At 33.5% G+C, this 15,252-nt stretch overlaps 1 protein-coding gene across 2 annotated transcripts in view; it reads right to left on the bottom strand.

The window, feature by feature from the left end:
- The window catches only part of LOC149830212 (grpE protein homolog 2, mitochondrial-like), a 37,651-nt gene that overhangs the window by 4,742 nt on the left and 17,657 nt on the right, over window positions 1-15,252 (bottom strand). For both annotated transcript variants that reach the window (XM_090015743.1, XM_090015744.1), the window contains one exon: window positions 12,779-12,909. In XM_090015743.1, the coding sequence (XP_089871869.1) occupies window positions 12,779-12,909 (131 nt within the window). The remainder of the gene's footprint in view (window positions 1-12,778; window positions 12,910-15,252) is intronic.

The raw sequence follows: 15,252 nt of genomic DNA, 5'->3' as shown, positions 1-15,252 counted from the left end.
TTTTTGCTAGAGTGTTCCTTAGAGAACACTTTTGTGTTTGTTCACTTGATATTAGTTGACATTTTGGTTCGTGATTGAAGGTTATTTTATTCTTTAGTTGGTATTAATAAAATTTGTGTTTTTTTAGAACCTTCCCTGTGTTTTCTCTTTGTGGGTTTTGTAAGTGTACTTTTTGTGGTTCACTTTTGTTCTTGTCCATTTTGTATCTATTGATGGACATTCATGTTAAAGACTCTCATTGGTGAACATTTTATCTTGTCATATGATTTCATTTATTGCATGTTTTTTCTAAACTTATTTGAGGGTTTTACTTAAATTGGTTATTGTTCCTTGAAATGTATTTCAAGGTTTTCCTTTTTGCCTCTTTATATGGCTTGGTCCATCACTCTTCTTTCGATACATCCATTATTATTTGTTTGGCCTTATTGAGGTGTGTTGTATGCACTTCTATGTTGTGGAGCCATAGTTGTTGAGGTGAGTTATGTGTGAACCTTTGTCTTGTCAGTATAGATTGCCAATTTTTTGGCTCTAACTGATAGTTTATTGACCTCTGGTTCTATGTTTTGTGCACCTCTGTGTTGTGGAATCAGAGTTAGTTGTTGAAGTGAGTTATGTGTGCACCTTTGTCTTCTTATCAGTATAGATTGCTAATGTTTTGGCTCTGACTGATAGTTGATGGACCTCTGGTACTATGAGTGTGTTGTATCACTCATTTGTCTTTTTGACTTTTGTTGTTTATTAGATGCTCGTATCAATTTTTTGTTAGTGATGACTCTAATGTTATTATGGATGGAGGTGAGTTTGTTAGTGATGGCTTTTGACAATTTTGGTTCTTAAGGATTAAATCTCATATTATCGCAAAAGTTATTGTTTTTATTTGAATATTTTTGTTCAAATCTTCTTGCTTAACATTAGTTTGTCTTCATTACAGTATTATTACCTTTCTAGCTTTCTCCACTCTCTTCTTATTTGAGTAATTTTTTCCTTTAGATAAAAGATTTTGTTTTATCAGTGTGGTGAGTTATATGCACCCATTGAAACTGATGTTGTTTGCAGTTTTACAATTATTTGTGAGGTGAGGAATGTGCACCTCTGGTAGTTGTAGTTGGTTTGTATTGTCAAATAGCCAGTATTGTTGGTGCATGGTTACTGGTATGGTTATTGTTGACATTTGTGTTTGATCTCTTGTCCTATGCATTGATACACTTGAATTTTGAGGATTTTGAGTTAGAGGTCAAAGAGCGGGTTGCTTGTGGTGATCAAATTGGTGTTGAAATTTGCAAATATCATTCCTTTTGTTAGGTGGGATTTTTAAAAATCTCTCCATGAACTTTCTAATTTTTTTCACTGCTTTTTCCTTGTATGAAAAAATAGTTATTCATTGAAAAATTTTCATGCATTATTACATGAATTGAATATGCTTTAATTGCATGTTGGATATATATGTTGAGAATATTGAGATTTGTTCCATGTTGGTCGTCTTGCATTTTTGTATGAATTTAATTAATTCCTCATTTATTTTAAACTTCTTTTAGTTCTTACATTTGATATACATGTATTTTGCTTAGTATAATTAATGATTGGTATCTTATTTGAAATGTTTACCCAATCCTTTGAAACATTATTGCAAAATTGTTTATATTTTATGTCTAAATATGTGTGTTTTTAAGCATTTTGTTAATGAAAACATTTTATATTTTGTGCTTGTGATTCCTAGTGAGTTGTGTATCTTCATTGTGAGGGTGTTCTTGGTCCATAAGTGACCACTTTGTTTTGTATCTCATTGTAGAAACACTCTCTTGGGTTTCTAATATGTACTTGTTTTTTTATTTTTAGTGATCAAAATTCTACTATGATCAGAATTTATGAAAATATGTTTTTTATGGTTATAATTGTCTAAACAATAAATTCTTAAAAATTGATTTTGAAGTATATTCCTTGTGTTTTCCTTAATGGCTATTGTACCTTACTTGAATTGTTACTAATGTTTTTAAAATCTTCAAATTATTGCTTAAGATACATAAATGATTCATTTTAAAAATTATTTAAGTTTTGTTGAGGAACTTAACCATCCTCACTTCATATATATGAATTAATCAGAATTATTCTTGCTCAAAATATATATATTTGTTTTGAATCTAAATACATGTATTTTATATCTATTTTTTCTAGAGTTGGGTTAAAACGGTTTTTGTATAATAACTATTTGGTAAGAATATCTTCCTTTGTGCAGTTGGAACCTTTGTTTTGTTCTCTCTACAGGTTCTTAAAGATGCTATGGGTTGAGAAAAAAATAATATCTTTGATGCATCATGAAGATGGAGATAGACGATGCAAGCATTTGAAGAAGATTATCATCGAAGACTTGGATCCATTCTTTTGTTTTCTTTTTTTACTTTCAAACTTTCAGTGTTTACACAGTAAGCAAGGTTGTATCGTTACCCGTACCGGTCGAGCCCAAAGTAACATTGTATTGTATCATATCATATCGTAAATTTTTAATAAAAAATATTAAAAAAAATCTGAAAACTAAAAAAAAATAGCAAAAATTCTAAAAAATCATCACATAAAACAATGATGAATTGCACAAAATACAATCATAAAATCACATATGAAGGCAACTACATAATTTAAATTAATAACAACCATGCAATTGATAACTGACAATGTAAATAAAAGGCAACTACATAATCTGAATTTTAAACACAATTAAAGTCTTAACTAACAATATTAAATTCACAAGTCATACTAAAATGTAATAAGTCATAACTAAATTACTAAGAGTTCATGATAACTAAAAATATTACATTTAACCAACGTCTTAGATGCCAATCTTCATCTCTAAAGTTCTAAACTATAAAGATCCTAAAACTAAACTATCTTCTAGAGCCTATTTGCCAAACATTAGGACAATATTTCATCAGTGTTGCATCCAACTGTCGTGCAATGATCTCTTTATCTTCAGCTATTTTTTTGGCAATTGGGTCATCATCATCATATTCAAAATCTGGAACAATAGTTGGAAGTCCATCTTTGCATTTTTGCAAAATTCTTCTTCTTTGAATTTCTTCTAGTTCAGCAATAACATCAGCACAAAAAGTGACAGAAATAAATGGAGAATCACATGGACGTATATTTTGATGTTGACCTGCAATATATTGCTTAAACTATGCAATCCACCTCTAATAATAGTGTCACAAATCAAACACCTCAAATTCAATGGTGACCCTAGTTGTGGTACATCATCAATGCTTCTTTAGTATTGCCATGCAGGATCATCTCTATGACATGAATGTGAAGACGACATCGAAGGATCTAAAATAAAATATAGAACCAATTAAAAGACTCAATAAGAAGCAAAAAATAAGAAGTACGAAATACACCTTTCCCCAAAAACACTAAATAAGAAGCAAAGAATAGAGATTTTGTACCTTAACCCCACTTCATTGAGTGCAAAAATTATGAAAATTCATAAAATCCCTCTCCATTGCCCACGAATTGGTCCTCAAATCGATCTCACGGAACCTAAGGTGCCTAGGTTCCCTTTTAACAGACTCTAGACATATAGAGAACTCAGCCCTCAAGAGGCCTTCTAAACCCAAAATGAAAAAAAGACAACTTTCGGCCTTTTTTAAGTGCATTGATACTGTATTGTACAAAACGGTATAGTTTGGCAAATAGGCTCTAGAAGATAGTTTGGTTTTAGGATCTTTATAGTTTAGAACTTTAAAGATGAAGATTGGCATGTAAGATGTTGGTTAAATGCAATATTTTTAGTTATCATGAACTCTTAGTAGTTTAGTTATGACTTACTACATTTTAGTATGGCTTGGATGTGAATTTAATATTGTTAGTTAAGGCTTTAACTATGTTTAAAATTTAGATTATGTAGTTGCCTTTTATTTACATTGTCAGTTATCAGTTGCATGGTTTGTTATTAATTTAAATTATGTAGTTGCCTTCATATGTTATTTTATGGTTTTAATTTGTGCAATCACTGTTTTATGTGATATGATATTTTTAATTTTTTTGCTAAATTTTTTTATTTTTTTGAAAATTTTAGAAATTTTTTATTAAAAAATTACGATACAGTTACAATATGATATTGTGTTACTTTGGGCTTGACCGATACGGGTAACGATACAATACTTACAACCTTTGTTCCAACAGCTCTATTGAGACTACCTCTAGTATATAAATAGGGGTAAAACCCCCCATTTGTTTTCAATGTTTTTTCTAAGCATTCTACTAAATAAAGATTATATTTTTTATGTTATCGTGTTATTGTTTTGACTATTTAAAGTCTTATATATGCACTTTGTGCTTGTGTAGTACCTTAGTGGTTTTGTAATGTTCTTTATTGGACTTGTAATAGTGTTTGTGCACTTTGTATTTGCTTTTTTGCATATTTCATTACAACTACCCACTTTTGATCCTAAAACCCGTAGGATAGCATTAGAAGTAGGAATCTCTACAATAAAAGGGGAAACATATGGCTAGTGCTGGCAGTAGTGGTATGAGTAGAAAGATAAGAGGAGGAGGGAGTTCTTCTAGAGGTGAAGTTGAAGGCTCCATTAGGAGTTTTTTTCCATTTAGAACTGCCCCTGGGTCGCAGCTCGACATTTGCACTGTTATGACCGCTAAACATTTAGTCAAACTTGCGATTGGGAGATGGTTTTATGATGTATGCATTTCTTTCAATGCAGCAAATTCATTTCATTTCCAGTCAATGTTAGATGCCATAACCATTATCGGGCCTACATATAAAATAGCTTCATATCATGATTTGAGAGAAAAAATTCTAGATGTAAATATTAAGGCAATGAAGGTATATTGTAATGAGATGAGATAGTCCTGCAAGGAAATTGAGTGCAACATCATGGCAAATGGGTGGACTGGTAGCAAGCCACATACCTTAATAAATTTACTTATCTATTGCCCCAAGGGAACAATGTTTTTTAAAATCAATTGATCTGTCTAATATGCCCAAGACAGAAAATATAATGTTTAAGGCGTTTGATGAGGTTGTGGATGAGGTTGAGCCTAAAAATATAATCCATTTTATCATGGATAATGCAACAAATTACAGTGCAACAAGTAAACAATTGGCAAAAAATTATGGGACATTCTTTTGGACCCCATGTGTTGCCCACTGTATAGACATCATGCTTGAAGAAGTTGGAAGCATGGATGAGATAACAAACAGTTGAATCTTGCCAAAAAATTACAAAATTTATTTATATTCGTTCATGAATTTTGAGCTTAATGAGAAAGTATATCAACGGTGTTGAGTTGATTCATAGTACAATTATTAGATTTGCTACAAACTTTTTTACAATGCAAAGTCTAGTAAAGAATAGAGCTGCACTCAAAAAAATGTTTTCATCAGATGAGTAAAATGCATATCCCAATGTATACAAAAATAAAGCCAAAATTTTTTGTAGATATTGTATTTAGAAGTAAATTCTGAGACTCCTACGTGAGGTTGTTAAGAATAATCATACCTTTGGTGAAAGTGCTTAGATTGGTAGATAGTGAAAAGAGACCAACTATGCATTATTTTTTTGAGACTATGGCTAAAGCAAAAGAGGTCATTAGAGATAACTTGAATGGGAAGAAAAAACTCTAGAAGCATATTTAGCACATCATTGATCATAGGTGGCCTGAACAATTTCATCAACCTCTTCATGCTACAACATACTATTCGAAACTTGCATTTAGATACTCGCCTACGTTTAAAATGGACAAGGAAGTGAACAAAAGAATTTTGAATTGCATCGAGAAGATCCATAATCATCGTGTAATGAAGTAAGCGGAATTACAAGAACAAAGTGCAAAGACACTACAAGTCCAAGAGTTGACAATGCAAAGGCACAACACAAACACAAGAGTGCAAAAGCACAAGTCCACTAAGGGACAATATAATGTGCCAACTAAGGGCAGCACAAACAAATAAAAGAACAAGAGATTTATTGATAATATGCTTGAAAAAGCATTGAGAGAATAAGAGGGAGAGAACCCCTATTTATACACAAAAGGAGAGAGAGTGACCATGGGGAGCTCCCAACAACTCTATGGTCTAAAAGACCATAGAGGCCCTCAAGGAACTCCCTAATTACAAAAAAAGGGAAAAGTAAAAAGAAAATAATAAAAGAAGAAAAATATTGTTTTTAATAAACAGTATTTATTACATGTGAAAAGACAAAAATACCCCTATAAGGCATTTAACTATTACAATACCAAAATATATGTGTGTGTGTGTGCATAAGTATATATAGACATATACACATATTTTAGCACCCCCTCAAACTTACGGCAAAGTAACTGAAAGTTTGTTAAGAAGAAAAATAAACCGAGGAGCAGGAAGAGCCTTGATGAAAAAGTCAGCTAGTTGGTACTCTGATGTAACATACGACAACTCAATGGTACCGCTCAGATATTCATCACGAACATAATGACAATCCATCTAAATGTTTTTGATTCGCTCATGGAAGGTGTAGTTACTTGTAATATAAATTGCACTCTTATTATCAAATGCACTTCTTCGAAGGTTTCGAGATTATTATCCCCATGTCTCTAAAAAGGCTTCTTAGCCTTAGAAGCTCCATAGTTGTCGTAGCCATCACGTGATATTCAGCTTCTGTTGAAGATAGGGATACTTTTTTATGCTTCTTGCATCTCCACGAAATCAAAGAGTCATCTAAAAATACACAAAAACCCGCAATTGAGACTAGGAGTGGCAAAATCTGACACGACCCGCCAACCCGCTTCTTAGGCGGGTTCGGGTTTGGCTTAAACGGGTTTGTGTCGTAAACGGGTCGACCCGTCTAACCCGTTTATTAAACGGGTCGGGTTCGTGTTAGGGGTATGCCAACCTGCCAACCTGGCTGACCCGTTTAATAAATGGGTTAGGCGGGCGGGTCAACCCTTTTACCCGAACCCGACCCGCCAACCTGTTTACCGACCCTGACCCGCCCGCTAACACGAACTCGACCCGCTAACCTGCCAACCCGTTTACTCGACCCAACCCGTTTATTAAACGGGTTAACTGTGTCGTGTCAGGTTACCCGTTTAATAAATGGGTCGGGTTCGTGTTCGCCACAGCCGACCCGTTTAATAAACGGGTCGGGTTCATGTTGAGGTATGCTGACCCGCCGACACGACCCGCCAACCCGACCCGATTGCCACCCCTAATTGAGACTATATCATTGAGATTTCCTCCCAGTATAAGCATGTAAATCTAATGAAGATTTAAGAAAACTCCCTTTGTTATAGTACTCTTGATATATCTAACAATTCTTAATACAACACTCATGTGCACAGTGGTCGGAGTATGTTGAAACTGGCTGACAGAGTGAATTGCAGGAGTTATATCTGGGTGAGTGATAGACAAGAGAGAGACCCAACAAGTTGGCGGTAAGGTGTAGGATCTTCGTGCAGAGTCCCATCTTTCAGCCTTAATTTATCATTAATCACTTCAGGGATTTTTATCTTCTTGTCGTTTGAAATATCAGACTTAGTACAAATATCAGCAACAAGTTTTATTTAAGAAAGAATATACCCTCAAGGAGAGCACACAACTTCAATGCCTAAGAAATATCTTAAAAAGCCTAAGTCAAACATCAAAATTTTCTTTTAAAATATTTTTAATATCATTGACTTCCTACTTGATCTATATAAAGTAGAAGAATAACTTTAGAACCTGTACTTTTGACAAAAAGAGCAGTGTCAGTGTAAGAAAAATGAAAACCCAGATGATTCATTATATTACTAAATTTATCATGCTAAGCTTTAGGAGCTTGATCAAGACCATAAGTTTAAAGATTTTTCCTTTTTCAATACAAAACCGCGACGAAAAATCTATGTAAACTTCCTCATTTAATTCACTGTTTAGAAAAACATTTTTAACATTTAGTTGGTATATGGGTCATTTTTGGATAGATGCAATGGCTACGAGTGTTCTAACACTAGTCATTTTAGCTACTGAGACAGAGGTTTATTCATAGTCAATTTCATATTTTTTAGAGTACCCTTTGGCCACTAACTTAGCTTTATATATTTCTAAAGTCTCATCACTCTTGGTTTTAACCTTAAAAACTCATCTACATCCTATAGATTTCTTCCCTATGAGTAATGAAGTTATTTATCATGTTTTAGCCTTTTCAAGGGCTTTAAATTCTATATTTATTACTTAACCCATTGTGAAAGATTTTTTGCTTCATTATATTATGATGGTTCATGAAAGAAATATAAAGCTATTAAACATGTTCTATAATTTGGTGGGTTTGAGGCACGATTGGATCTTCTAAGAGAGGTTTCTTCTAAAGATGAGTTTTGTGAATATTTTTCTAAAGCATTTAAAGGATTCATTTGCTCATGTCGGGTATATATTTATATGGGTTTATCAACAATATCATTATTTCTTATAGATGATCTACATTCTCATTATTTGAATGCATATTATCATCACCATTTTCATTATCATTCAAGGTATTATCATCGTTATCATTCAAAGAATCATCACAAGAAGTCAACTCTTCCTGTGGCAAGAAGTCAAATAGAAAAGTGTAATCTGCTACATTATTTTTTTTGGTTCTCTCAAAACAGTTTTTATTTTTCAAAACGGTTACAACTTTAGAAACATATAGTTTGTTACTCTTAGAGTCAAAACATCTATATCCTTTTTTGTTTTCTCAATAACCCATGAACACACATTCAATGGCTTTAGGAAACAATTTATTTCTTTTATGTAAGAGTACAAAACACTTACAACCAATTTATCTCTTTTATGGTGGAACTAGACTTAGACTAGATTTTTGGGTATGGTATCTGGTCCAGACCCGGATCTAATCGGGTCTACTATAAGAGAAACCATACCCAGAGCCAATAAGAACTACATGAACCAGACCTGGACCATACCTAGTAAAATAATATTTTTTTATCATATTTATATCGAAAAATTGTGGGTCTTAATTGAAACTCGGGTCGGACCCGAGTCTAGTATAAAATTTCACAAACTACACCCAAGTCCATGTATTAATCGGCCCTTCAAGTCCGGACCCAGGTCTTAATCGAGTCTTCTTATTTGTCACCATACCTGGACTCTAAACCCGGCCCGTTGACACCCCTACCCATATCGGTCGGGCCCAAAATAAGATGTGTATAGTATTATATTATATCGTAAAAAATCATAATTTTTAATACAAATACAAAAAAATCATGAAAAATAAAAGAAAACTAGCAAAAAATCTAAAAAAAAATCATAACACATGAAACAATGATGAATTGCACAAAATACAACCATAAAATCACATACGAAGCATTGATGTCTCTATGAGCCACATAGACATCATCAAACATCCACTATCTCACAAGAACAATGCAAAAGATTAAATATCTTGCAATTAAGAACATGCCACAAGACTTATACTTTCATATTAAATAAGCAAAAATAATATGGCAATAGTTGCATTCGATTTTCACTCATTACTTGAGTGCCTCATTGCCATGAGAGATCATCTAATGTCATCTTTGTTGGAGGAGTGTGGAGCCTTATTTCTACCTTGATATAAATCATCATTTTTTTGAGGGTAGCATTGTAATTTTACTCATAATAAAAAAAGTTACTTTAACCCACTTTCTTGAGTAGAAAAATGGTGAAAATGTATTTTTACTATAGCAAACTGCAAAAGCCCTCTCCCTTGCACACGAATCGGCCCTCAAATCGCTATCACGAGTCCTAAGGTGGATACCTCTCTAATGGCTTCTACACAAATGATGGAGTCGACTTTCAAGAGGTCTTTAAAACAAAAAACTGAAAAATTATGATTCAACCCCTTCTTAAGTGTGTTGACCATGTATCGTATGATACACCCCATATTTTACGGTATGATATTGGCTTATATCATACAATACATACGGTACAAATACACACTCATATTGTGTATCGCTATTCCTCATAGTAACGATATGTATCGTACGATATGTACAACATTGGAACTTAGTTGTCAAAGGCACTAGGCGGAGCCTAGGCGATGAGCCCCTAAAAAGACTAGGCGAAGCCTAGGCGGATTAGGCAATACCCCAAATAAAAAAAATAATTAACTAAATATAAAATATGTAAACAAACTACTAAAATTAATAACATGTATACAACATAAAATCAATCAACAATAAACAATAGACAAATAATATGTTGTTGAACACTGTAAAGCAAGTATATTATATAAAAACAATCAAATAGATAACTCATACGCTTATAGATTATATATGAATTAAGTACACAGATATGTATATATATAATTAAAAAATAAAATACTGTAAATTTATAATATATGTTTATGATATTTAATATATATAATTATATACATTTACACAAAAAACATATATGTGTATGCAACTGTGCATAAGACCGAGAGACTACCTCCGCTAGGCTGCCTAGGCTCCGCCTTTGACAACTAAGCGAAGGGGTGAAAGGAGGAGGAAGAAAAAAAATACGGTAAAAAAGAAAAACAATTGAAGCAAATGAGAATAAAAAAAAGTTTTTGAGGAGGGAGGAAGAAGAAAAAGAAAAAAAAACATGACAGCTATGTCCCTGCGGCTTAGGGATAGATAGCCTAAGGACTACCTAGGCAGCCTAGGTAAAAAAAGAGAGCCCTACCACCTAGAACCATAAGCCTAGGTGATGGCCCTATGCCTAGCTAGCCAAGGGCAGCCTAGGCGGAGCCTAGGCACAACTTTTGACAACTAAGCATTGGAAGATACTACAAATAATGCAGGATCATGAAAGCTTTGCTTGAACCCTAATCCCATAAATGCAGTACTGCCTCTTGATTCCTTTTCTAGAAGGTTCTCTCACTTGGACCTATTTTAAGTGCTCCAAGTCCAAGTGGGTCCAAAATGAGATACAACTCCAATGGATCCAAACCCACATGGGTCCAACAAATTCCAATTTGGGCAAATTTTAAACCTTATTTAAATTATATAAATTGCTAATTAATTTTTAATTATATTTAAATTACTATCTTAATTAATTGCATAATTAAAGATGCTTAACAATATAGTTAGCATTAAATGTCAATTAAATCAAATGAACAATTAAATGCCTAATTAAATATAATTAATAATTATGAATTAATTAAAATTAGCAATTATATGCCAGTTAACTCATAAATGTCAATTAAACCATAATTAGCAAGAAATGGTAAATTAAAAATATAATCTATACTTAATGCTAATTAAGTATAATAATGGCCACATTATTCCTGATTCACTTTTCATTTATTTAAACACATGAGTTGTCATATGACATGATGCTCTTCAGTCTATCAACCACCTAAGTGAACCGTCACAGATGTCTGCAAAGGCTAGAAGAAGTAGGGACAGAAGAGGAAGGAACAATGGCAAAGTGAGCCAAAAGCTGCAATTGGTGGATCTTTTGTTGTATTTGCTCTAGGATCTTAAGTTGGTCACCATCCACATGCCCAAAAGAGCTCACTATAGGGAAAGTAGTCTGCGCATCACTACCACTGATATCAGGACACAAGGTCAAGTTGCAGATATGCTTACTAAGGTCATCAACAAAGTTAGACATATGGAACTTATAAGCAAGTTGTGGATGATAGATGTCTTCACCCCAAGTCTACAATGGTTGGCCGCCCCTTGCTCATTTGACTTTCTTTATAAATGTACTTTATGGAACTTGTAAGGGAAATGCAGTCTTTTGCCTCTTCAATGAGCCATAATAAGCTATGAGGGGGTCAATAGAATGAGGATACCCTGTTTGCCTCTCTAACCTCTGCTCTTTCTCCTTCTTCTATTCCTTCACTCTTCTTCTTCTTCTTTTTCCCAGCATTCTCTGCTCATTGCAGGTACCAGAACCATTCACAGGATGACAACAGCAACATAAGATATACAATCCAAAGGGACCCTTTTTTCTTTTGAGAAAACGAAAAGACAAGAATAGAAGGTCAAGAATTTGGAAGTTAGAAGAATTTCAAGAAGGGACAGAAGGGTTTGGATATAAGATTAGACATTTTCAGATTTTCTTGTGAAAAATCCAATGGCCTTCAATATGTCATTTGCACACACTACGAAAAGTTTTTGGGTCTTTTTCTACTCTTTGTAAAAACTATCAAAATGCACATGAAGGTCATCCAAGTCTGAAAAAAACTGTCTGGCAAGAGGACTTATCATAGGACACACAATACATCTATATTTTCTTCCCTTGCAATTACCCAAGGTTTATCCATATAAGAAAATGCCTGTCGTGTATGGAGAGATCCTGGGTACGTTCAGATATTAAAAAAGTAACCATTATTTTTTAGTAGAAAATTTAAGTAGTCGATCATGTGTGCAATTGATTTTCAGAACTGCAACTTGTGACTGTCTAGGGTGAATTGCTTTTTAAGATAATTTTCACGTCCAATTTAACACAATATTGAAGTGGGTAAACTTTATTTTCTTTACAAGATTTCAAAAATAACATGAAAAATATGTCTTGATTATTTTTTTCAAAAACCTTATCCCAAGAATAGAAAAAACATTCAATCGGAAACTTACCACCTTATTTAGTTTTTACCCTCCACTAGAAAAGGGCAGTTGGCTACTAGCGATGAAATATTTTATATGAGAAACATAATGCTGATGAAAATTTACCTCAGCACAATGGGACTACATAAGAGTATATGCATGAACCCCTCCCATAGGCAAAAGAAAAGAGCCAAGTGTAATATGTGCATCCATGAACCGCACTTAATTTGAAGAGATTCATACACACCTTCAAGATAACAGCAACAGTACCAGGTGGCTTTGAAGCATCGGATACTTGAAAAACAGCATTATGTCTATGTGGATCAAAATGCTCATCTATAGGTTCAAACTTCTCTATTCCAAACTTCCTCAAAACCTGTAGGGAAAGGATACAGCAACAGATTAACTCACCACAACCAAAAAGAAAGTAAACCATATGCCAGAAAAGGAGGAAAAAAATTATATAGAATTTGTCATCAATATTGATTCTTATGATCCATATTGCTTTACACCTCGAAAAATGAGAGCAGATGTAAGACTTCTACATGAGCTAGAAAGACAAAAGTTAGGAAGGAAACAAACAAAAAGTCAAAAACACATCATGATTATTAGAAAAGTATATCCTGAGCTGGATGTGCATGAATTACAGATGGTTAAATATTTGATCAAGATATTCATGGGAACTGATCAGCAAGAACCATAAAACTGTTCAGTAAATAAATATAAACATATGTTATCATAAGCAACATTTTTTTCAGATATCATTCCAAGCAAGCATGTACAATTTTATTATAATCACAAACATATTTGAGAAGGTTGACATGTTCTTCAAAGTGTGCATGGGAAAACACGTTTAACTGATTCTATCTTGAAACATGAACAACAGTTTCTATACCATTATGAGAATAAGAGATTAGAAAATATGATTGATCCATTCATAATGATGGAGCAATTTTTTATTGCAGATCTGCAGATCATTCAGTCTGACTACTGACCAGTAGGTCTAATGTCAGATAAATGTCACAAAGTTCTCCAATGATATGAAATGTAATTTACACATGTAAACAGCCATCTCTCAGTTAATCTGTTTAGAACTTGTAAAAGAAGAAAGTGGCAAACTGAGTGAAAGATGGATCAGACAATGGTGAAAGAAAATGTCTGAAAATTTCTCAAAATATTATAGGTCAATATCCAGTTCTCTTGCTTTATCAAGATTTACCAGTTCAAGATCATGTCTATCTGTCTAAAGTCTCCGAATACAAATCCCTTAAAAATTTCCTACGATCATATGTTCATTCACTTCTTGTTTCACTCAAGTCCTGAAGAAAACGGTGAAATCGCCCTAACATAAAATGGATGTATATCATAGCACCAACAAACAAATGGATGTATCATCATTCAACAATAGGACTGATAGTTACCGGAAGCTTCTTGCTACATGGGTAAGCTCGTTTTCTCGAAAGCTTGTTTCGGAAGAGGGAAACTCCTCACTTACTCAAAAGGTGGGGAAGCTTTGGGAAACCCGCTTCCCAAATATGGGAAACTTGATTCCCTTTAGGAGGAAGCCTGTTTTGTCCTTGTTTCCCAAATCGATTCTCTTTCGCTTCCTTGATGGTTCTCTCTTGCTTCTTGTAACTTCCCACTCACTTTCCACTGACTCAATTTTTTTATATTAAAATATAATACTTTTTTTATAGCAAGCTTACATGTTGGTTTTATACTTGTGTTTATTTCTTATTTGCTTCTGCCCATGCTTCATAATGTTTTCTCTATGTTTCCTTTTCATTTTTTATGCACTTGCATAATTGCTTCACAACCTTATTTGCTTCCTGTTTCATGCTACTTTTTTAACACTCGCTTCCCTGCTTCTGCTTCACGCATCGCTTCTGATATCCATTTTGTTGCCTGGTAACTATGGACTGGATACATACTCACAACCACTTGTAGCCTCCATAATTCAAAACCGTTCCCTAGCAATCTGTTAAAAATTTACTTCTAGATCATTAAAGTTTGCATTTCAAATAAAATGAGCATGCCTTGAACGTCTCTATCCTAAATTACCATGAAGTATGTGGAAGTGGTATTGCCTTAAACTTGTATTTGGTGAAAAATAGGGAATAGATGTCCTTATTTTCTCTTTTTTTTGCTATATTATTAGATATAGGGACAGCTAACATATTTTATGTGTGCAGTTTCAAGATATTTGATATATTCATGATTCATAATTTTATTGCTGTCTCCTCGCAAATCCTATTGCATTCATTGTTTGAGCATCATTTCCATCATTCGATACATTTAGGATTTTAGAAAATAGGAACAAGCTATCAGGTTTCCCTGGCATAATTTCTAGACTTTATCAAGTTCTGAAATTTGGAATTGTTCCTCATTTTTTCACTTTTAGCATGATTCAAACATTAAATGTGCGCAAGATTACTGTTTTTGCATGGGTTTTTGGTGAAGGAAGGTTTTTCCTTAGACCTTTGATTCTTATTGTTAGAGTTAGAACTTGTTTGAATCATGTATTATGAGGGGTATTTCAGTCCATTGAGTTATGTTGTCTTATGTTATCGTTTGTAAGGGCATTTATGTAAATCACCACACACACACACACACACATATATATATATACACACACAAAGGAATGTCCCAAGGAGGTCACGATCCTCACTTTTCTCGTATCTTTTCTCTCTTTCTTCCTCTATTTTTCTTTGTGTTGCAGGG

This window comes from Nuphar pumila, chromosome 8 (genome assembly GCF_984573655.1).
Source record: "Nuphar pumila chromosome 8, dmNupPumi1.hap1.1, whole genome shotgun sequence".
Classification (NCBI taxonomy): domain Eukaryota; kingdom Viridiplantae; phylum Streptophyta; class Magnoliopsida; order Nymphaeales; family Nymphaeaceae; genus Nuphar; species Nuphar pumila.
Note: the sequence above shows the minus strand (reverse complement) of the source record. Positions and strands in the feature narration are given on the sequence as shown.